The 24,408-nt window shown below is 41.8% G+C and overlaps 1 protein-coding gene across 3 annotated transcripts in view; it reads right to left on the minus strand.

Annotated features, from left to right (window-relative positions):
* Positions 1–21,974, minus strand: part of BBOX1 (gamma-butyrobetaine hydroxylase 1) — a 35,975-nt gene extending 14,001 nt beyond the window's left edge. The window contains exons 1-4 of one of the 3 annotated variants that reach the window (XM_015631589.3): positions 21,617–21,974; positions 21,199–21,235; positions 13,029–13,427; positions 11,267–11,381 (exon numbers count right to left, since the gene is read on the minus strand). In XM_015631589.3, coding sequence (XP_015487075.1) covers positions 11,267–11,381; positions 13,029–13,250 — 337 coding nt within the window. In that variant the 5' untranslated portion in view covers positions 13,251–13,427; positions 21,199–21,235; positions 21,617–21,974. Of the gene's footprint in view, positions 1–11,266; positions 11,382–13,028; positions 13,428–17,620; positions 18,115–21,198; positions 21,236–21,616 lie in introns of those variants that run through there. The other 2 variants (XM_015631590.3, XM_015631588.3) reach the window with 2 other exon arrangements.
* Positions 21,975–24,408: the final 2,434 nt, after the last annotated feature.

The following is a 24,408-nucleotide window of genomic DNA, read 5'->3' on the forward strand; positions in this document are numbered from 1 at the left end:
AAAGGCAAGTAAAATGTCTGTCCATGCAGCTGAAAGAAAACTGCTATGGAGTAGTGATTTTATTTTAACAAATTGCACTTGTAAGCCCCTTTAGTATATAACCTGAAACTATAACAAGTTTCCAGTGTAAATTAATGTGAGGCCAAGATATAACTTTTATTGAGCTGCCTTGCTAGAAAGCACCACTGGTAATTGCTTTCTCCCTTGTATTTACACTAGTGCTTATCACAGAATATAGAATCACAGAATGGTTTAGGTTGAAAGGAACCTTGAAGATCAGCTGGTTCCAATCCCCCTGCCATGGGCAGGGACATCTTTTCATTAGACCAGGCTGCTCCAAGCCCCATCCAACCAGCCCTTGAACACTCCTATGGACTGGGCATCCACACCTTCTCTGGGCAACTTCCTCCAGGGAAGCAGTGGGTCATTTCTATTTCATGGAGGTTGTCTGGAACAAAAGGTGCTGAGAGGAGGGATGGCACAGACCAGAGAGCCACAAGCCACCAAACACCCAGGCTGTCCCTGCTGTGCCCCCATGCCAGCTGCCTCATGGACTTCAGACCTGCTTTCCCCACTAACACCACTTGCCACTACCTAAAACACTCACTATGTGTATTCAATAGTAATTCACAATAAAAAATTATTTTATTATTGAACAGAGAGTATGTAAGCCTTTAGAACCCCCCACCCCAAGAGCACTCTGTCCCCCCCTCTGATGCCAGCTGAGCTAGCTGTGGTGCCAGAGAGCGGCAGCCAACTCAAAGCTGTCAAATGTTGCAGCTCAGCTAAGCACAGAAGCAAAATATCCTGGTGATTATGACTCTCCAGGCTCTTTCATAGCAACTTTGGGTCTTACATGTTTCAGACTTTTTGTGGGCTGTGAAATACTGGAGCACGTCAACTTTCAGAATGAGGAAATGAGGTGTGATCTGCTTGCTGGATCTGAAAAGCTGTGCTGATAGCAGATACCAAAGACCATCTAGACAGATAAATGGGCCTGTTGAAGGTACTGTAACACACAGAAATAGATGTGGGGAAATTATTTTCTCCTATATATCTAATTATATCTCCTATTTCAGATACTCACCAAATGTAACACTGCCTTCTTGTTCTCTTCTCCCTTATTTCCACTTGTAATATCATCTAAGTTTTTCAGTTTACTCTCTTGTATGCACAAACAAACATATACACACACATGTTCAAACTAAAAATAGTGCACAGGAATGGGTAAAAAGGAAAAAGATGCTATTTCTTACTTTTTTGGTTTTCCATAAAGTTGGCATTGTTCTAGTTTTTTTGCAAAACTTGAAACATTACTGGTTTAAGTCAAACATTATCTTAAATATTGAATCACAGCTTTTATTCTTACAGTAAAGACATATTTGTTTTTCCTTGCTTTTATATATTTAGTCTGAAGCTGTTATTCTCAGAAGAGTGTACTATAAAGCATGAAAAGATTTAATCTAGAATAATTGCTTTGTTTAAATCACAACTACCTTACTTGGTATTTTAGTTACTATTCAGATAATTTACCCAATCATCAGTCACAGAGATCACATACTAGAAGTGAGACCCCATAAACATTTCTGAAATTATGCAGGTGGCATCACCTGTATCTCTATTTATTCCAGCATCTCTTTGATGGGCAGGACCAATACCAACTATAACAAATTCCAAGGAGCTTTCAGAATTGAGAACTTTGGGTAATTTTACCTGGTGACTGAGGGACATACTATACTTCAAACACATGTGAAGGCCAGGTTTGGGGCTTCTTTTTTACCTCTTTTTAAATATAGGTAGGAAGCACAAAAAAATGTGCTCATAAAAAAAAAACAAACATTGAACTCAGCCACTACAGAATTAAAATATTTTTCAACCACTATTGTTCCTCTTTCACCTGGCTAAGGCTAGCTAGAGATGGCCCAAGAATCAAAACACACATGCCCAGATATAAGCTATCCACAAAGACCATATTTTATAGTCTACCTGTGCTTCAAAGAAGAAGCAGTATGATTGACAAGCTGTTGAATTTTTTAACATGCTCACAAAATAAAAAAAAGTGCAAACCTTGAGGAGAAATATGATCTCATCTCATTAAATTCCTTTTTGAGACCACTTCATGGTCAGTTACTCACTGCTCCACTGTGTTTAATTTAATATACATATTTTCACACACTTGAAAGATGGTGAAAAAATACAATATGAATATTTTCTCTTTTCTTTATTAGAAGTTAAGAAATTAAAATAGCTTTACGCGTGTTGTGTGAAGTGCCATGAATATCCCTTGAAAGACAGGGCAGGTAAATTACCATGTGAAAACTAATGGAACATTTTATGTTTCATCTTTTCCATCCTAGTTTTCTTACTGACTTTCTAATAAATATTTTCCTAATCTTCCTGAAACAAGACATAGAATTTCAAGGAATATACCAACAGACTTTTCTTCACTTTGGAAAATAAATACATGCACTTGGAATTGAACTGCAGCTCCAGGAGTTTCAGGCTTCAAAGGGTACATGGACTGTAGTGTCCTCTTGTTCAAATTCCCAATGCCTGTTGTTCTTGCTAGAAGTTTCACCTGGCATGGGATGACCCTTCAGCAGCAGGACATGGCCTGTGATGTTTTTCAGGTTTTCAGGTGGTTTTGGCTTTTGTTACAAGCATGTGCTTTGTCACAGCACTGCAAAACATGCTCAGCACACCAGTCTAGGACTGTGTTGGATTTTGGTACAACAAACCTGTCAACCTTTACAGCTGGCCTGTGGAACCACCACCCATTTCATCCTCCACCCAACCAGACCTTAAGCACTGGCAATTGTCATCTGGCCTCACATCCAAAAAGCTATGGAGGCAAAGGGAGGCAAAAGCTAAATTCAAAATGTTTCTCATATCACTTAACTTGAAGAGAAATATTTTTTCTGGGAATTTAGCCTTTGACAGACTCTGAAATATATTTGGGAATAATACTGTAGCATTGCCCACTGACTGAAGAGATATTGAACCTTTATGGTACTGCTACAATGTGGAAATTGCAAAGTGTCAAGGAAACAGAACTCTCACTGATACTCCCATAATACCTACTAAAACTGAAGAGTTGTTTTGTTTTTTTTAATGTTTCACCAGTTTGCATTTTAAAATCACCAACAAACAAATAAACAAGAATAATCCCCAAATACCAACCAAACAAAGAAAGCTAGAGAGCAAATATGGTTCAATCCTGCCTTGCAAGGCCATAAACTCTTTTCCTCAGTTTCCCTTTTCTCATATCAATTCCCTTCCAGTGTAGCCAGCATCCTTAAAGGTACAGGTTTGTCTCTCTTTTCAAAGGTGCAAGCTGGTACACTTATAAATCCTACCTTACATTTCAAAGAAGAAAGGCTCCAAGTTTCCAGCCCTTCAGTGCCATGTTGATGCAGGCAAGAGCTTTGAGCTATTGCAGGAGTATCCTTTCCCCTTGACATTTGCCCATGTACTCTGTAATGACACCATGGTAAATACACTGGAAGTTGAAATTATGCATGTAGCTCCAAGTGGTAATATGAATGTGACCACTCAATTTAATACTAAATATTCCAAAGAAAGTGATTAATTTTAGCACAGAATTTCCTGCAGACTTTTTCATCTTTATGATTTACATATTAGTAATTGTGACTTTCTTCAGAGAGCTCTTCGAGCTTAATTTAAATATACTAGTGCCAATTTTGATTCTTCTAGTAGCTGCAATAATTTTGAGGTCTAATTTCTAACATTTATGTCTAGCATACACATGAACTGCTTTTAAACAATACATATTTGTATAAAAAACAGTGAAGGAATTCTCCTGACTAGTCCCAGAGAGCATCACAGCCCAACACAACAGGTGAAAGACAAGTCATAGGTCTGCACTAAAAAAAAAGCAGCATTTATACCGTGGTTCCTGATGAAAATGCTATATGTTGTCCAATATTTACAATTTGACAGATGACCAGGTCCATAATTATTTGGAAAAGGGACAGGAAAGCACAACTCAGAGAATGGAAAACAAATCTTGTGGTATGAAGACAGTTATGTCCTTCCATTTAAGAGTATTTTTTAAAAAGACTGTCTGGAAGTCTTAGAAAACTGTGTGCCTCCCCATGGCATGTTATTCTTCACAGGAAGAAACAACAGGAACTTTCTACCCATTTTTATTCACAAAATCTCTTCAGCCTGAAAATCTATCAAGGAGCTGTACAGAACTGCACAGGGACTGCACTCTTTGCCAGTATTTCCTGGTGGTAACTGATCCCACTCAAGCTCTTCATTGTTTTATCATGTCATCATAGAACAATTTTTTCCCACTGCAAAGGCAGTAAATACAGTTTCCATTGTGCTATAGTAGAAATATGAGAACATATGCTCTGAAAGCTGAAGGGGTAAGAAAGATAGGGATGAGTCATTAGTACTGGACAGCCTTAGGTCTCACTTGCACAGCTCAGCTGGAGTTGCCAAATTAAAAATCTTCATGTTTGCAAATCGCAAAACCAGCTAGGTTGGGATAGACCTTGTGATCATCAAGTCCAATGTATGACCGAACACCACCTTGTCAACTGCACCATGGCACTGAGTGCCACATCCAGCCTTTCTTAAACACCTCCAGGCACAGTGACTCCACCACCTCTCTGGGCAGCCCCATCCAATGCCCAATCACCCTTCTGTGAAGAAAATTCTTCCTGAACCTTCCTGGCACATCTTTAGTCTGTGTCCTCTTGTTCAATTGCTGGTTGTCTAGGAGAAAAGAAGACTGACACTTGTCTGCCTACAACATCCTTTCAGGGAGTTGTAGAGAGTGATAGGGTCACCCCTGAGCCTCTTCTTCTCCAGGCTAAACACCTGAGCTGCTCTTCATAGGGCTTGTGTTCCAGATTCTTCACCACTCTTGTTGCCCTTCTCTGGATGCTCTCCAGTGTCTCAACATCCTTCCGAAACTGAGGACCCAGATCTGGACACAGCACTCCAGGTGTGGCCTCACCAGTGCTGAGTACAGGGCAAGAATGAGCTCCCTGCTCCTGCTGGCCACACCATTCCTGACACAGCCCAGGATGCTGTTGGCCCTCTTGGCCACCTGGGCACTGCTGGCTCATGTTCAGTCGGGTGTCAGCCAGCACCCCCAGGTCCCTTTCTGCCTGGGCACTGTCCAGTCACACTGTCCTCAACCTGTGGCACTGCAGGGGTTTGTTGAGGCCAAAATGCAGGAGCCAGCAATTGGTTTTGTTCAGCCTCATATTGTTGGATTCAGCCCATCTATCCAACCTGTCTAGGGTCCCTCTTCAAATGTAACTGAATAACTCATACAGGATAAAAACAAGTCTTGTAGAATTACTTTGTGTGTTTATTGATAATTTATGTTATGACTACTAAAACCCCAGATCTGTGTGCTTTGCAAAATGAGAAGAATGAAAGACTTTTGAAAGAATTAATGCCTCTTTCAATAATTTCAGAACAAGAATTAGAGGGTTAAGAGAAAACAAAAATCCCATTTCTCGATCATACCAGGTTAATCCGAACTACTTTGGAGTTTGCATAAAAGGAGATGATGCCCTTTGCTCAGTACCTGCAGATGGCATGCATCCATCAACACTTGGAATTATCCAGCATTTACTACACAAGTTGGGACAATGCTGATAAAATTTTCTGGAGTAATGTAAGAAACTCTAGACACAACTAAAGTAAATTACTTCATCAAAAATTATTTTCTCTACAGCACATATTTTAATGTTGAAAGCCAATTGTATTTTTGCTGTATTGTGAGTTATGCATGTGTCAGCCTAACTCATGTCATTAAGCTCTCATTAGATATGACTGCAGGATAAATTCAAATGACCAAACTTTTAAAGTAAAAAACCACTTTTAACTTCATCCTCCTAAAATTATCATCTCTCGGGACCTAGCAGAGAAACTGAAAGCACCATTGATGCTGTTAACATTCTGATTCAAACTTTTGTGGAGCTGGACACATTCTGTGCTGGGATGAGTCCAGCTGAGCCTGGCTGCAGCTTGGGCTGGAAGCAAGGGATGAGATCGAGACCAATTCCCTTTCTCCTGGAGCTGCTGCATCTTCTTCTGCTGCCATGCTTTGCTCCAGCTCCCTCTCTTCCTGTGTCTGCTGGCCAAGTTCCTGCATCTCCAGGCAAACCTGGCTCATCTTAGTTTCCACCAGGGGAAGTTCTGATTAAAGATCAGAAACACTTTTTCCCTGAGTGAGTGGTCAAAGCCCTTGCTGCTTCTTGTGATACCTGATAGTGATGCCCTCTGCCCTGTGGGACAGTGTGGCAGTGTGCTTCTGAGACCTCTCGTGTGCTATCGCCTGCTCGAGCATGGGGGAATGAATCGGCATGGCTACCATGGAGTGCCCAAAGATATATCTGAATTCCCACAGGGACTGTATGGTCTGGGGGGCTGCATCCAAAGACCAGGGGATGTGGTGAACTTAACAACAGACGGGGTTCCCTGGGGGCACATGTCTGATTGTGACTGCAGCACAGGGGTTTTCACCTTAAAAGTCTAAACTCCTGCCTATTTTGGGATGACCCCATTAGCATCCCCCCAGCACCCCGCCTTCCAAGGCCCCAGCTTTACTCCCTCCATGTCAGCAACCCAGTCCAAGGGATGACCTATCCCAGCTGATTAGGTTCCCACAGGACAGCTGCAAAGAAATGTGATGGAGAGAAACAGAGAGAGCAAGACAGCAGGAGGTTATCAGGAAAAGAACTAGACGACCTTTAAAGCCCTTCCTAAGCCAAACCATTCCATGATTCTAGATGATGTGTGGATGTGTATATTAACTTGATATTACTAGTAATATTATTAGCATTATAATTATTTTATTTATTCACTATCCTACTATTTAATCTTCTTCTTATTATTATTCCTAGACTTCTTATTACTATTTACTACTACTACAGTTTCTTCTTCTTACACTTCTTACTCTTCTAATTCTTCTTACTCTTCTAATTCTTCTTATTCTTCTTACTCTTCTTATTCTTCTAATTTGTCTTATTCTTCTTATTCTCTTTTTTCTTTATATCTTTCTTATCCTTATATTCCTTGACTTATAATTCTTATTATTTCCTAGTACTACAATGTCTTCTACTTACTCTTCTTATTTATCTTATCTTTCTTATCCTTCTTATTCTTCTTATTCCTAGACTTAATATGAACTACTAAAACAATTTCTTCCAATTCTTATTCATCTTACTCATCTAACTCTTCTTAATCTTCTTATTTTTCTTAGTTTTTCTTACTGCTACTACTATTTCTTCTTCTTTATTGTCTTCTTCTTCTTCTTCCAATTTTTATTCTTATTTCTTTTTTACTACTGCCATTTCTTCGTCTTCATCTGATTGTTATTGAAGTCTCAAAGCCTCACGACGGTGGGTGGGCTGCAGGCCAGCTGCCATCTGCGGGGCCTGTGCTGTCCCTGCAGCAGGCACTAATCCTCCAGCTGTGGTGCCAGGCAGGGCCAGCAGTACAGTCTGTACAGCGCCTGCAGTGCCCGCCTCATGCGTGAGGGACGTTTCTCGCAGGGGCCCGGCTGGCACTCACCCCAGGCCTCCCGAGGCGTGGCCACTGGCAGCTCTTCTCCTGCAAAGCCTCCCAGTGTCTGCGTGCTGGCTTCTTCAGGGAGCTCCAGGAGGCTCACTCCATCCCACTCGTCGTCCTGGGGCAGCAGGGACTTGACCTCGATGCTGTGCACGCTCATAATTTGCCCGTTGTCCTGCTTGAGATCTTTCACACGGTAATCTTCCCAGCCCGACTGTGTGGAGGGTCGATTACCGTACTCTTTGGGCATCTTCTGGCTGCTGAAGTCTTCCTCTTTGGAAAACTCTTCTTCAAGGGACTCCTCCCAGTCTGACTCTTCCAGGTAACAACCAAATCCTTCCTGTGACAGCTCTTGCTCTCTGTATTCTTCCCACTCAGAGTGTGCTGGGGACCTAACAACTTCACGGAGGGAAAGCCCTTGCTCCTGACATTCTTCCCAGTCAGAAAATTCATTGACGCTCTGGGCTTCTCCTATGGACAGCTCTTTCTCATTGAAATCATCCCAGTCAGAGAGCTCATGATTTCTACTGGCTTCCACTTGGGACAGGTCTTGCTCACTACAGGCTTCCCCCAGGGACATGTCCTCGTAGCTACCGCTGTCTTCTTGGAGCAGCTCTGGCACTTTCTCATCTTTACACCAGGAAAGCTTAACCTCAGCAGCCAATACTGCCTCCTCACCCTCTTGCTTAGCCCAGACCCACCCCCTCTCTGCCTCGTCCTCCTCCTCCAGCTGCTTGCTGAGGGCTAGGGATTGCACTGTGCTGGATAACAGGCTGGGGGAGCAGCTTGGACTGTGTGGAGCAGAGATTGGGACCAATTCCCTTTCTCCTGGAGCTGCTGCATCTTCTTCTGCAGCCATGCTTTGCTCCAGGTCCCTCTGGACAGAATTTGAAAAAGCATTGCTCTTAGAATGAAACAGATCTTTGATGTATATTTTTACCTGGATGGCTCCTGGATGGAGAATAGCAGTGGAAGAGCAGAGAACTGGCTTCCAAAGTATGCACTGGATTTAGATTCCAAGAGTAAAGAGTGTGCAAATGCATGCATGTGAAGGCAAATCACAGCCAGTTAAGTCTTCACAATAGGTGAAAAAAATAGCGTAAATCTGAAATATTGAACTCTCAGTAATTAATATCTTTGCCAATGAACACAACATGAGATCTAGATTATTTTGTCTGGGTATTAATTAAAGCAGTGTTCAATTTATGTTGATCCCTTTGAAGGCTACAAAACATCCTGCTAGCTTTCACAGCATATTCATTTTCACAAATAAAAAATCAAGTCTAATTTTCCTGAATGAGGTTTGTATCTTCACCATATTTACTCTGGAAGCATGCCAAACCCTTTTTAATAGTAAACACAAGTGTTTACTTTTGCCAAAATTGAAGTAGATACAAACTTTTGTATTACCAGGGGAAAATAGTTTTATTTGGAACTATGAAGAGTCTGTTATAGCATCCACTGAAATTAATGGAAATATTTATCATCATTCAAGTTTTAAAGCAGTAATGTCCTATTTTAACAGATACTTTCTCAACACTGAATACAGATGCACAGCTTTCTGCAACAGCAGATCTCACAGGAACACTGTCAAAAGCAATCACAGGCATCTTGCAAGCTTTCACACTTTCATGCTCAGTCTGAAAGGCTGCCAAAGTAATGATGATATGCTTCAGGCCAAACCTAGTGGGTTTATAATTATCCACTTAAAAGGGTAAGTGATTTGTGCAGGGTAAATGTTACAAAGACAGTTGTACTTTTGTACTTTGTGATCAAAAGACAGTCTACCAGTAAAACATGCATGGGAAGCAAAGCAAACACAACCTGAACTTCAGCACTACAAACTGCTATGCTACACAGTTACTTTTTAACAAGAAAACCATGAAAAGGGGAAAAAATATTCCAGTTGTAACTCCCTTGCAATTCCAAATAATCTTTCTTTTTAGAAAAATTTAAATGGTTTAAACAGCACTTACACAGTTGCATAGTCACAGACCACTGCTGAGCCACAGAGCATGGCTTACTGTGAGACTTTCACAGTTTTTAGAAAAGTAAATGCAGCCAAATTAATTGTACTTCTCTCAGATATAGAAGGTAGAAGAGGGAAAAGATAACCTCGAGTCCCTGTCATGCATGTAACAGCCTGGCCCTGGGCACCAAGGACTGTTGCCACTGCTTCAGCTGGGTAGATGTCATGGGGTAGCTTTACCTTTAAAGCAAAGCTGAGGAAAGAGGGGAAGTTAGAAGTGCTGATGGCTGATGGGGGTTCTTCCTCCTGACCAATTATCAGTCATTTCCAAGAATTGACAGCAGTTTAGGCCATTGAAAAGTGGGATCAACTTGTGAACCCTACCTTAAAGTGTAAAACCAGAGCTCTCTGAGTTCTCTTTGTTTCCTGGCGGTGAAAGGTAGCAGAGTTCCGGCCTCTCGCTCTCTGCCCGGCCATGCGGCCGGGCGGGGGCCGGGCTGGGCCTGCTGCATCTCCCGGCTGGGAGATGGGGCCTGCGGGGGGCTTGTCCCGAGCCCTGTCTGGGCCGGGCCGGTTCCTGGCTTGGCTGCAGGTTTTGCCGTGATAGAATTCACCAGAAACTGCCGAGTGAAGAAGGAGAGGGGCTCTGAGCCTGCAGCAAGCAGAGACGGTGACCACACTCTCCAGAGCAGCCATGAGGAACTCTCCATCACAGACGGCTCCAGTTCCTGCACCAGCCGAAGCTACAGAACTACCTACAACAGCCTGGGCAAGATTTTAACTCTTTCATTACCCAGATGAGACTTGCGGATTAACTTTTTTATCCAGAGAGAGAAAAGGAGAATGATCAACATGAAAAGAGACTTTATAAACTACCAGTGACAAGAAAGAAAAGAAACTTCAAGAAAAGTAGAGAATTAAGAAGATGCTTTAATTTAGCTGAAATGTCTTTCTGCTAAACTATGGAGATGGACAATGAAGTCCTGGAAAAAACTCCTTTAATTCATGATAAGTATGCAGGGAGGAATAAAGTATTCAAAGTGTAAACTTGAGTAATTATGGTATAGTGAAGTGCTGGGAGATTTGAAGCCTTGAAAGGCAATGAGAAAACTGTTGTCTAGTGAAGCTCACAGAAACAGATGAAGAAGACTTTTTTTTTACCTTTGAATACTCATCCTTAAAAATGCTATCCCTCGAATCATGACCCATACACATCTCAGAGTGATGTGAAAATGGGAGGGGTGGGCTCTGATAACAGCAGCTCTGAGCAGCTGATATCAGAGCAATGGAAAACTATAACAAAAAATAGTTTTCGTGTGAGAAACTCCATAAATTAACAGGAAGAAACTTCTGTTTCCCTACAAAGACAGGTGAAAAGACTGTAGCAAGAACTGGGACTGTTTTAACCACCAAAGTTCCAAAGTTTTTGTCTCTGTTGTCATGTGAACGAGAGAATAGTAAATAGATAAGGGATGAAAAGGTTTTTCTAGAAGTTTATTCTGGTGTTCTTATTCTTGTTGTTTGTCAATAAACTTTCTTTATTCCTTTTAAGTTTTATGCCTGTTTTGCCCTTATTCTAATCCATATCTCACAGCAAGAAATAAGTAATTTTCTTAGTTATTGGTTTTAAACCACAACAGTAGACCTGGTCCTCACACAGGCATCTCCAACCAGGGCTGTCAGTGTCAAACCCCTCACATTTAACACAAGCATGGCAGACAAGGATTTCATTCCTACCTGGTAAAAATAAATCTGCCCGCATTACAGCTCTGGCTTCTTCAGAGAAACATCGTTTTTTCAACCACTCAGCTTCATATTCACTTGTGTGTTCGTCAGGCCACGTAATAGAGATCTTTCAACACAAAGGAAAAGGTGAGTTTAGAAAAAAAAAAAATTTGGAAAATATCATCTAGAACAACAAAACCCCTTAGAAACTGCAGATATTGTAATACTTAGATCAGTAATATCAGAGTTAAACTTTACCTAAAGCATAATAGCAAACAAGTAATGAAAACCTGAACACCATTCAAATTCTGACACTTTTCATAAATGTTCATTTTCATTTCAACCCATGACCTAATTTACTGGCTTGTGTGGACTGTTTCCTCTGTGGGAGCTGCACTTAATAGAAAGAAGGGAATTGTAAAAACTGGTGCAAATGACTGGGGAGAGCACTTCACCCCAGCTCAGAAGAGTGAAAATATCTTGCAAAACACTGACAGGTCATGAGAAAAAAAAACCAAACAAGACAGACAAGGACTTTGTGTTAGGAGAGAAATCTGTCCCCTACTTTTGAAGCCTTCCCTCTATCAAATAAATTTTTAAGAAGTGTTGGGTTTTTCAGTTCCTGAAAAAAACATGGAAAGAAAGCATATGGCTTTGCTTGTCATGAACTGAAAGAGCTCAGTCCAGCACAGACCCTCAGCTGGATTTTTAAGGTGGATGAGTAGGTATCAATTCCCAATTCACATGACTGCTCATTCACATGATGGTAAAACACTATCACTATCATTTTAGCATTAGTGCTGTGCTTTCATTAGTTTCTGAATATAAGTGGAAGCAGACAATTCTTAATTTGCCTAATCAAATAATAAATTTAAATTGCATTAATTTTGTCTACAATCAACTTAGGAGCCCAGAATTCCTCACCAGAGACCCTTACCCTGTGACTGAGACATTAACACACGAGTCAGCCTCTACAAACTGCCCCTGCAGCAAGGCTGCCCCATCTGACCCAGGGTGGATTGATGCATATTTGTTCAAAACATCTTTAAGTATACAATGAAAGAAATCAGTTTGCCAAAGAAGCCATGTACTGCTTTTAATAAAACATTAAAAAAATCTAAATAATATATTCCGTTTTTATGTATCAGGAAAGACTGAAATTCCTAAAGAGGGCAGGTCCTATCCTCTCTTGCTCAATAACCTTCTGTTTTCCAGGAAGAAATGTTAATGCAGATAAGAAGACAGGGATACAGACATTAGTCCAATTCTGATTATTGGATTCAAGTTTGGTTTGAGAGTTCACTCTAAGATGAAGGTTATTTTACATTGCAAATTTGCTAATAAGTAGGTATTTTTGTTATGGATTAAGGTCACCATTGTTTTACAATTTGTTTTTCAGATTTTCAAGCCATTTACTTAAAGACTAAAGAGAAGAAAAAGTGCAATTAAATTTGCAAGAAATGTCTGTATTTTCAACAACTAGTGATGAAGAAGCATATGGTAGAATTTTAAAATGCTTTATTATATTATAAAAACTGAAGCCTGGGTTTATGCAGCCTCTGCATAACATCTATAAAGTGAAGTTTTGTATGAAGGTGGAAAGATCTGAGCTCCCCAGACTGGGATTCTTCCTAAAAGCTTTGCAAACACCTGGTAAGGCTTGCAAATAAGCAAACTGTGGTTAGAATATAACTTGGAATTGCCTCGAATTTAGACTAATAAGCATTGTTAGACACATTTCATGAGAAGGTGAATGATGGCTTGCATGAAATACCTTCCTTGGATCTGCCAGAGCAACCTTCTTCAGCACGATGTTGACATCCAGGTCCTCGAAGAGCAGCCGGCGTGCTCCGGCGGAGGGCAGGAAGCACTGGGGACACTGGCAGTTGTCCCTCAGCCAGACGCAGGGGTAGCTGCTCTCACTTCCATCCTCCCACTTCACGCACACCAAATGGCCCTCGTCCAAAGCTTCCACCTTCAGGATCCCCAGGCCCATGCTGAGCTGCTGGGTGGTGTGGAGCACTGCAAGGCTGAGTGCTCCCAGTGAGTGGCTCCCACCCAGGCAACACGCCCGGCCTCCAGGGACCCCGGTCCTCAGCAGAGCGTGAGCCACCGACCTCCACCTTTTGGGCTCTATATTGAAATCGTCAGAGGGAATGCTGTCATGGAGCTCCTAAAACACCACAAAGAGCAGCTTATTACTGAAGAAGTCTGTACAGCAAAAGGGCAGAGTTATAGTGATTCCTCCTTCTCTTCCAACTAGCTAGACTTCAGGAATATTCATTAAATGTTGCTTACAGAGAGTGTACTCAGACACATCTATTCAAAAATCCTTTCAATTTGATCCATCATCTTGGCTGTCTTTTCTTGCTACCTCCTCTGACCAGAGATTATGCAACCACCTTAAAACCTCCTCTCCTCTTGGTTGGACTAAGAGCTTGTGCAAACCTGGCCAGAGCAAATGAGTCTGTGAGCTCTGACCTCCCCCACCCTGAACCCCGAGTGGATTTTCAGGACAGATGCTGGAAGTGCTTTCTTGTGGATCCTTTCTTCTTCCTCATCCTTGTTTACTTCACCCTAGACCTGAGGTAACTGGTGCCAGCTGGTAAATAGTGTCACTGGTATTTTTTCTCATTGTTCCTTTAGGTGGCTTAACTCAGTCCAAAGTTCCAGTCAGGAGGAATATTCAGGAAGGGGTGGGCTTTGATGGTCACAATTTCTTTATACAGTTTGGACATAAAGGGCAAGAAATCCTTCATAACAATGTTTAAGCCCTTAGCCATAATGCTTCAGTCTCTCACAAGAAGACACCTCAAAATGAATTCCACAAACCAAAAGCCTGAGCTACTGTTATACATGTTCAAAACCTAAAGCAAGAAAAGTACATACATCATAATCTCTGCTGTGGATACTATGGAATAGAAAACACAGAATCCATCTCCCTGCAAGGAAAAGCTTTTTAAACATGACTGTAGCAACAGCAAGAGAGTTCTGTGAGAGTTCCTCTCTCTTCTCACAGCCAGACCACTTTCTAGAGATACAGTTTTTTATTTAGAGCCAGCTGCATAGTTTACTGCAGAATGATGGTGTATCCAGATCCTAGAATTAGAAAAGTTCTGGTCTAATGTTTCTCTTATTCAGAAAAATTCAGGGGAGGCTCCCTGAATGTATAAGGCATTACATATATATTTTAATAGATTTTATCGATGTCAAACATTGCATATTGATTTATTTTTTTTTTCTTAAGATCACAGGGCAAAGTATTGATGTTACCAGGACCAAAGTCTTGCCAGCTGTCTTTGTGCACAAAAAAAAATAAAATGTCCTGGGCTTCAGTATTTTGACTCACAAAGGCCTACTGGAGTTATCAGACGGTTTTTCAGTATTTTTCCTTTGCTGCAGTTTAGAACTAGGTTACCCAGGACTCTTGGGTCTCCATTTGTTTTTAATTCATCTGATTGAGTACAGAAAAGCAGAATACTGGGGTTTTCTCTTTCTTGGATAGTTTATGGATGGTAGTCCCACTGGACCAGTAAATACTAATCCTCACTTGCAATGCAGTACAGCTAGTTTTGTGCATACAGACTTAAACCTCTTTTATCCAAAACTGTGTTTATATCCAGATTGAAAATATTTTCTTTTATACTAATGTGTACATAAATATACCTATGTCAATATACATATATTTGTATTTCCACCATACTGCAATTTTCCCTTGAACTGTAAAAATATTTATATTGCAAGACTGGCTGCAGTGTCCTTCTGAGATTTCTTGGACAAAGTTTGATTATGTATGGCTGAAAAGCTGTGTTGTGCCTTAGGGTTTTAAAAAAAAAAAGAAAGAAAAGACCATTTCAACCATAAACTTTTGCTACATCAGTACTCGTTTCAGGATAGTTCTCTTCTCAAAATTAGCAGTTCACCTTGCCTGACACCTGAAAAATGCTGAATTGTCCAGCACAAAGCATGGTACTCACATCCACATGAATTTAAGCACCTGAGCAACAGAAATGGTCGGATCAAATTATTCCACTTATCTTTCCATGTATAAGGAATTCTAGAACAAAGCACTCTTCCCAGAACCAACCACCCAGTTCCTTTGAGCATAGGGATGCTTTTCTCTGTACACTAAATATAGTAGAAACTCCTGCAGGTATCTGCTTAAGACCATGAGAACCAGAATTTGGTTTAGAAGTTTAAAGCCATCAGTAAGCTCCTCCAGCTTACTAAATGGGGGAAGCAGGAGAAATCCAAAGGTCTGGGGTCTATTAAACACCTATGTATTTCATTTCAAAGTTTCTCCATAATGTATTTCATACATTCATTTATCCAGTCGTCCACACACTGGTTCTGCACACAAATTTCTCGTCTTATGTAAGTGGATTTCCAAATAACTTTAGTATTATTCACATGCTTAGTGTTTAACCTAAGCAAAGGCTCTTCTTTAACTTTAGCATGGTGGTTATAACTACCTGGATTTTGTATATGGACATTATATAAATATTTGTCTTCAAAATGTCAAAACAAGGGACTGGAAAACATATTAAGCCTTTACTTTCTGAATGTCTCAAAGGGAAGATTCATCACTAAATCTGAAGACCTATGTGAAGCTTGTTTGATTTAAAGGGCTTCTAGACATCTCCTATTTTTTCATCCAATTAAGAAATCTAAACTTGCTTCTAAGAGACTCCAAATACATTACCAGTAATAGAAAACCACATTTTTTACAGCAAGAAACTGAGGTGAGTTTATTGTCTTTCCACCACAAATGTCACCTAACTGGTATTTGTTCATCTGGTAATAGGTAACTTGGTCACACAAAATGCATGCCAAGCTGTGAAAAGCCAATTTCATTTTGATTTGTCTCAACACTGATTGTCAGAGGCATGTGGAGGAGGGGGAGCACATGTGCTACTTGCAGGAGGCAATTAAGAGAAGATGGAAGAAAACTTCATTTTTGAGGAGACTTTGCATGGCAACCATTTCCTGGCTCACATGGGACAGGCCATCAGCAGGGCAACACCAACAGCACTGCACCCTCCAGAGCAATCAGATGGCAAAAGGTCTCCACCAATGGACTGCTGTGGAATGTTGCACTTGGCTAATACATGACCCCCAAACTCTTGGTCCTGTCAGCATGTGGACTTTGGAAGGAGCCAGGGGGCACAGAAGTAACTGCATCAGAAGCTCTACAGTTGTTTTTTTTTGGCTTTTTGAGTCTTAGCTTTTTGGAGCTTTTTTGAGTTGGGGCTTTTTGAATCTTGTGGTTTTGCTTTGGCTCCAGCCTTCTGAAATCTGCTTCTTGCCTGGCCCTAGACTGTTTTTTGTCCCTTTTGCCCCAGTTCCAGCCTGCCTTTTGGCTCTACTGCCCTTGCTGGCCCTCATGTATGCACTTTTTCTCTTGCTGGGAGCTTGGCAGGACACTGGCTGACCTGTGAGCCTCGTGTGTAGCCTGTGTCCTGCCCTACCTCTTTGCCCAGCACCTGCCTGTCCTGCCTCCCTGTGTCCTTGACAGATGCCCTGCCTGCTTTGTCCCTGCATTCCTGCCTGAGCCTCCTGTGTCCAACCCTGCCTGCCTCCTGATCCTATATAACTTAGGTCAAAGTTATAAGGTGCCTATATAGCTTGAGTTATATCAATATTACCTGATATAAATATAATCTGAATCATAGCTTTTTATCCTATATAACCTGAATCATAACTTTTATACTTCTACAACTTGATATAAGTAACTTTCTATACAATGTAATGGCTAGTATATGGTTAACTAGTTGCTTAATGCTGAATAGAAAAAAAAGAAGAAAAAAACTCACCAGGTGGACAGCTTTAGAGATAGGTAAGTATAGTACTAATGAAAAATTGGCAAATGTAAAGCAAATTACCCACAAAACAAAGAATTCAGACCAGTTAGGACCAGACAGACCAAGGAACACCGTAACTGTGCATGCTCTGAACAAAAAGTTGAAAAGTTCAGATGTGAAGACGACCTTGGAAGCCTTCACCAAAGACCCCTGACAACCCCTGAATTGGGGAGGGACAAGTGCAGTGCAAAAGAACTATCTAATAACCATGAGATCATATGATGTAAATTAGCTCCTGCATGTATATGACGATGTTACAGGGACACAGTAACACTAAGCAATACTTACTGTATAAACATACCAGAGCACTTGACAAAGGTGGGTGAATTAGGTGGAGATATCCCCCTCACCACCAGCACTGCAATAAACAAATAACTGCCCTACAGACATCGGTCTGTGGGGATTTATTTCCAGCCTATCTTTTGGGCATCACTCCAGCCCGTTGCTGTGATCCTCGCTGCCATCCTGTCTGGGGTTCTGCCCCTCCTGTCCCATTCCCACTCACCTGGTGTCGGGTTGCTGTGGGAGCTGTGCCTGTGGAGCCTCTCTGAGAGCCGTGTCCCTGACCACAGTGCACACACACACACACACACACAGCCTCTGCTGCCCGGGTGTCGACAGCACTCCCTGACCCTCTGGTGGTAACGCCCTCTTTTTCTGTCTGTCTCCCTTCTCTCTCTCTCTCCCTACCCATCCTTTTCCACTTTCCTTTCTCCTTTTCTGTCTTCCTTAGTCCTCTTTAGTAGGGATACTATTTTTTTTTTTTATCAATAAATAGTTTTCAGATACAAGTTGTCTCACTTGCATTAACTTCATCCTAGACCATCTGTTTAAGAAGATTTCCTCACAGCTCCCTACAGTGGAATGCAACACAAGCAGAATCTTTTCTAAATCCATGACAGCAGGTTTTGTAAACGCCTTTTGGAACAACAGGCTAACCTAAAAGAAACAGACACAACCAATCCTCACAGGCACAGCTTCCAGATTTTAAAAAAATAATAAATAAATAAATAAATAATAAACCTTCTGAAACCTTCTGAGCCACTGAGGTGAGATAAATGTAACTTAAGTTACCATAGGAAAGGCTGTAAGCCAAAGAAATTTTCACCTTTGCTTGGATGTGAGAGGCTTTTACAGCTGTGCTCAACTCACCTAACTTCAGACATGTACCATCATGACTTACACCCAAACATCAGTTAAGATCAGCCCCAATACTCCTAAATAACAGGCATATTTGGATCACAGATCAGCCAACTCTTTCAGAAACCTGTGGTGGCCTACAGCTGGCCTGGAGGCCTCACAGGTATAAATAATCCCAACTTTATAACTGAAATGTGGTTGATTACATAATTGCCTTGCTTATGTAAGTGGACCAGAAAGGCCTGTTGGAGAGCAGGCCCAGGCTGCTGGGGATTCTGCCTGCTATGGGCTGCTTGGGCTGGGAGGTGACTAGCTCGACCAACAAGGATTAACCACACGTGCTTTCTGATCTATATAAGGAGGAGAAGTCTCAATAAAGTCAGCTGGCCAGCTGCTGTGCGTGACTTTTGTTTGTGTTTGTTGCTGTCCTGCCCCTGACACATTGTCACAACAGAAACCTACTTTAGGAGGAGACAAACCAAACTCCTTTTCCTCTTGAGTACAAAAAGAGCCTCAGTGACTAGCACCAACATGGCTGCTACACTGTGTTATTTATACTTCAGCAAGACTACTTTTCATGGCATTAATTCTGTGATTCACTGATGCTTTTATTTACTGACACCCTTCTGGGACAATCACAAACAGTGCCAGCCCTGGACTTTACTGTGACACAGAAAAAGCCTGGACTGCTGTCAGTGATGCTGCTGTTCCACAAGGCTGTAGTTTTTGGTGTCATCAGACAAACCTATAGTTAATCATACAGTACCCTCTAGAAACATTTTTAGTCCTAAGATCCAGAATCTGAAAGAGCCACTGCATCCTACAGAAAGAGAGCAGGATCTCCTTCACAGGCTGCAACAGAAGCATTTGATATCTTCAGGAGAGGAAATGATTCCACTAGATGCTTTTAATGTTAATAAAAAACATTATATGTGGTTTTTAAAATTCGTGAATCTACTTGGTGCACTGCCCCAAACATATTCAGCTCTTTCATTTATGTCTACTTATTGAAGTCAACTTGTAACTGCCTACCACCACTGTTAATTAGGAGAGAATTGGGCACTCAAGCTTTGGTATTCTTCAGCTTCAAGAGGAATCGTGAAGATTATTATAGCAAAAAGATCTCCCTTGTGGTAGAGTTAAGCATTTACTATTTAAATACACTGTAATGTTTGCATTAGACTTCTGTTTCTGTCTTCACTGTAAAGCAATTCTTTGGGTTACTCACCTGCCAAGAGAAATCCTGTAACAATAAAAAGGCTGTTATTTTCCTTGAGTTACTCATATTATAGTGTCACTATTAAAATGAAAACTCATTTCAGAGTGACTAAAAATAATTGCTATAAAATGATTTCTAGATGTTTTTCTACTTAGATACACAAATGTAATAGACCTGCCAGTCTAGGTTTTGTCCCAGACACACAGCACCAGACCAGAAGCTTCTCCTTTCATAAGGATTTTCTCTGATTTGCATGAGTGGAGTGGTAAGAGTATTCTGGGTTAAGTTCTATACACATGCCACCCAGCATGTCTTCACTGGTCTACTTCGATAAAGCATTTCACAACAACGAAATTTGTCACTACCTGTTCTACAGTGCTCAAGCTTCCTAGGTGTGACCTATGTGCCAGGTGATTGTCAGGCATATAGTCCTCTCTTTCTCAGCTGCACCATGCAAGACACGACATTCAGTCTCTCTGGCTGTCCTTGGTGTAATGGCAGTGAGGACATGAAAGAATCAGATATAGAAGTCCTAACTCCACCAGCAGTGCAATAGTGGAAAATAGGAAATCAGATGTTTGGTACTGGGAACTAGCATCTGTTGGTATGCAGAAACAATGCCTATAAATGGCTTCCTAAAGGATGGTTTGGTTCCTGTTTCCAAGCAATATTAATGCCTCCTGTTAATGCCTGGCAAAATCTGCAATAAGTTGTGGCCAAGAGAACATTTTCCATCCAGGGAATGCAGGATGATCTGCAACACACCCCTTTGATTTCAGAAAGCAAAATATTATGGTTCATGCTATGCCCAGTGTGCACTACCTTGTCCTCTGAGTTTATATAAACAAGTTAAATACATTATTAGAAGTGGCAAATGATACTATTTAAGTATTAAATAGCACACTGTATGTGCTCCAACAAACATGAATGGTGGCTCTACAGAACTGCATGGCCTGAGATTATCTGCTTGCTAGCCAAGGAGGAACGTGTGTTATTAAAGGACAGGACTGCTGTACTTACATCAATGATGGGTTTGAAGTCCAATAGTCAGGAATCACCACAATAGAAAGAGCAGTAGAAGAGTGGCACAAAGAGGAAAATTTTTCTTGGTGGGACTGGTGGTTTACTTCATGGCTTCCAAATTGGAGACTGCTACAAAATGCATTTATGGCAGCCACTGTAATCACTGTGGTGTGTGTACCTGCCTGTATTATGATTCAATGTTACAGTTGTAACACTTTGTCCTGGAAAACGAAGCATTGAGACTTGCCTGAAAGAGACATATTCTCAAGAAAAGGGCACAAAAACTTGACAGATTGACAGGCAACAGACATTTTCAGCTCCCCCTGAAGCTGCTAAATACAGCTTAAAGACTAACCAGCAAAATAGATACAAGAATGTAAATGTAGACCCAAAGGATGTTAAACAGAGCTGGAACCAGTAGATAATGAGGAACATAATGGCTTTTGTGGCAAAGCCATCTAACAAGAAGCAAGAAGCTCAAGGTGGTGTCATCTGCAACACTGGGGTCACTCAGTGGGTATGACCACCATAGACCCCTTAGTCAACCCCATAGAACCACAAAAGGAAACCCAGATAGAGGTGGATGCACATAAATTAGTTCTAGGAAAAGTGGTGCTTGTGTATTAGTTAGACAATACATTGAAATGAATACCTGTGGTCATGATGGAATGAATAACTTCTTGTAAAGTTCCATGACATACCTGATTAGGGAGATATCCTCTGAGTGTGTTCAGCACACTAAGAATAAAGAATAAGAATACCCGCTTTGTAGTGCTTCAAATTGTGTTAGAAAGTTTGTTTTCTAGCTGAAATCACCCCTAATATCATCCTTGCATAAATAACAGCACATCTAGTGTCTTTGGTTGCAAGGCTAAATTACATCACCTTGTATTCCAGCGTGTCAGCGTCTGCAGGAAAACACTTGTCTGATGCTGTTACCTTACAAGCAAAGCCGCAAATATGCACCGTAAAAGCAGAAATCCCTGTGTACCCACATTCCTTCCCGGCTGCACAGCACTGTGTGTGAAGGGTCAGTGGAGACACTGCCTGAAGGGTCCCTGCTCAGGAGCCAGCCCTCAGCCAGCCCGCGCTCCCGTTCCCAGCCTTCCATCTCCTTACTGAGCGAAATGAGCGCAGACGCCGAGACAGACAATTTGCGCAGGTAGCGGCTGCAGACAGACAGGCTTCCAGCGTGCGATACCCGCTCTCTCACGGGTGGGGCCGGCCGATACACGGGCAGCCCCCAGCCGCGGTCCCGGCCGATACACGGGCAGCCCCCAGCCGCGGTCCCGGCCGATACACGGGCAGCCCCCAGCCGCGGTCCCGGCCGATACACGGGCCGATACACGGGCAGCCCCCAGCCGCGGTCCCGGCCGATACACGGGCCGATACACGGGCAGCCCCCAGCCGCGGTCCCGGCCGATACACGGGCCGATACACGGGCAGCCCCCAGCCGCAGTCCCGGCTCGGGCCCGGCTCCGCTCACCCGGGGCCCGGCTGCCCCTGCGGCGGGGCGGGGCCCGGGCGGCGGAGCTGGGCCGGCCCAGGCCCGGGCCCGGGCAGGGCTGGTGGCTGGGGTTGATAAACGCGTACTGCTCTCCTGAGAATTTGTCCCTTTCTTGAGTTAAGGGGAATCTTTTATGCGTTATTTATCACCTCAGGAACACACCGGAGAGCAAGGTTTTGTTATCCTTGTTATCACCACACTGACTTTACAGTTACACACGAATTTCAGAAGGCATTAGGCCTGGACTGCTCGTTTCCCGTGGCTTCTTCTCCCCTGTGTCTAACAAAACTTTCCCAATCACTTCAGGCTCCTGGGATGGAGAGGGAGTGATGGTGGTGGTGTGGAAAGAAAAAAAGTACCTGTAGTTTTAAATACCAGATGTAATCTACAGTAAACATTGCTGAAGAGAGACAGCCTTTTATGAATAAGACTATGGTCAAACAGAGCCTGTGCGGTGGAACAAAAGAATCCCAGCCACTTATTTCTGTACCCTCCAAATTGATGGGGCAGATTTGAATTAGACCAGCAGGATCATCCCCCCAAACTTTGCACTGGTGAGGCCACACCTCAAATCCTATGTTTAGTTTGGGGTCCCTCACAATAAGAAAGACATTGAGGTGCTCAAGCATGTCCAGGGAAGGGAAAGAGCTAGTGAAGGGGCTGGAGCACAGGTGTGATGACAACCAAGGAGGGAGCTGTGGAGAAAAGGAGACTTGGAAGGGACAGTATCACTCTCTACAACCACCTGAAAGACTGCAGTCAGCTCGGGGTCAGTCTCATCTCCCATGGAATAAGCAATAGGACATGAGAAAATGGCCTCAAATTCTGCTAGATGAGGTTTAGATTGGGTATTATTATTTTATTTTTTTTTCACCAAAAGTGCAGTCAAGCACTTTTGGTGAAAAAAACAAGCTGCACAGAGAAGTAGTGGAATCACCAGCCCTGGAGATATTTAAAAGCCATGTATGTGGCTTAGGGACACAGCTTAGGGGTGGACTGGGCAGAGCTGGGTTAACAGTTGACTCAATGATGGTAGAGGTCTTTTCCAATCTAAATGATTCTATGACATGATTTAATGACAAGTCTTCTCAGCAGTAAGCTTCAGGCAAGTGAGCTTCTTGGAAAGAAATTTTAGAACAACGTTAATATACCCTCATTGTTTCATGCCTGATATATTTTGACTGGCAACTATATTAAAGACATTTATTTGACCAGTGTGTTTCTTGTGGTTGAAGGGACGGAGGTTGTAACAGAGAGAAATATGATTTGTGTACTTGAGGGCAATGGCAGAACATTGCACCTACCAGTTTTCAGCTGGAGTGGCTGATATTGGTCTTCAAGTTTTTAGCTTTTATTGCACTCCAATCCCCACCTTCTTCAGTATGCATAAACTGGTGGCATAATTGTCATGAAGCAAGAGGAAAATGGAAAAGGAAAACCTTTATTTGTCTCCAGATGGAAAGCTTTTCCTAGCTGTGAAAGAGGCACCTGCTCCATGAGACACTCAGCGGCCGTATTGTGGTCTGCAAAGCATCCAGAAAAGTCCTGGTGCTTCCTTGTAACCAATAAAGGGAAAATCTTAACATAAATTTTGCCTAACCATCATTTTTCAAAGACAGTACAGCATTCACAGAGATGGAAAGTTGGAACATTGGCTAGTTGGATGGGAACAAATACATGCAAAAGTGAAAATATTCAATGGCTCTTTAGAAACATTTTTGGAGTTAAAAAGACTGAGTCTGCAAATGCAGACTGGAAATTAAGTATTTGTGTTGGTAATTATAATTTAACATCTTCAAAAAAACAACATTCACATGCCAAGGCAGTGCCAGTAATGTATGGAGATGGATGCATTGCTTTCTTTTAAGGGAAAGAGTAATAGGAATTAATTGCTTCCAAATTAGGTCCCAAATACATTTTTTCAGTTTGCTTTCACATTCCTGCCTTGTTTATTTTTCTGTTTGCTTTGTGGAATACATACATTTTTGGTTGTCACAGCTGTCTTTTGTTTTTTTATTAAATTTTTGTATGAACTAATATATACCTCCCACCTCCCCATTTAAATACATTATTTGAAACCAGGAGCTTGAAAGTTCTAAGTTATTTTCAAGGTTTGATAGACTGGATGTCTGGCAGATAATCAAGTTCCTTTCATAAATACTGTTTACAAATGACTTTATTTATTTATTTATTCCAGAGGTTTTGTAACTCTTTATTGTCTTTATCCAAAGATAATAATTACTTACCTGCAGGTATTTTATATGAAGGACATACCTTATTCCTTGTCTCAGTCATTAGTCTGCAAGTAGTAACTCCTAAAAAAGAGCAGGATGAACATTTTGCCTGTGCTGAATGTTTAGATTATTGCTTGAGAATCCATATTTCACCTTCCTGACTCTTATAT

The sequence above is a fragment of the Parus major genome, chromosome 5 (assembly GCF_001522545.3).
Source record: "Parus major isolate Abel chromosome 5, Parus_major1.1, whole genome shotgun sequence".
Classification (NCBI taxonomy): domain Eukaryota; kingdom Metazoa; phylum Chordata; class Aves; order Passeriformes; family Paridae; genus Parus; species Parus major.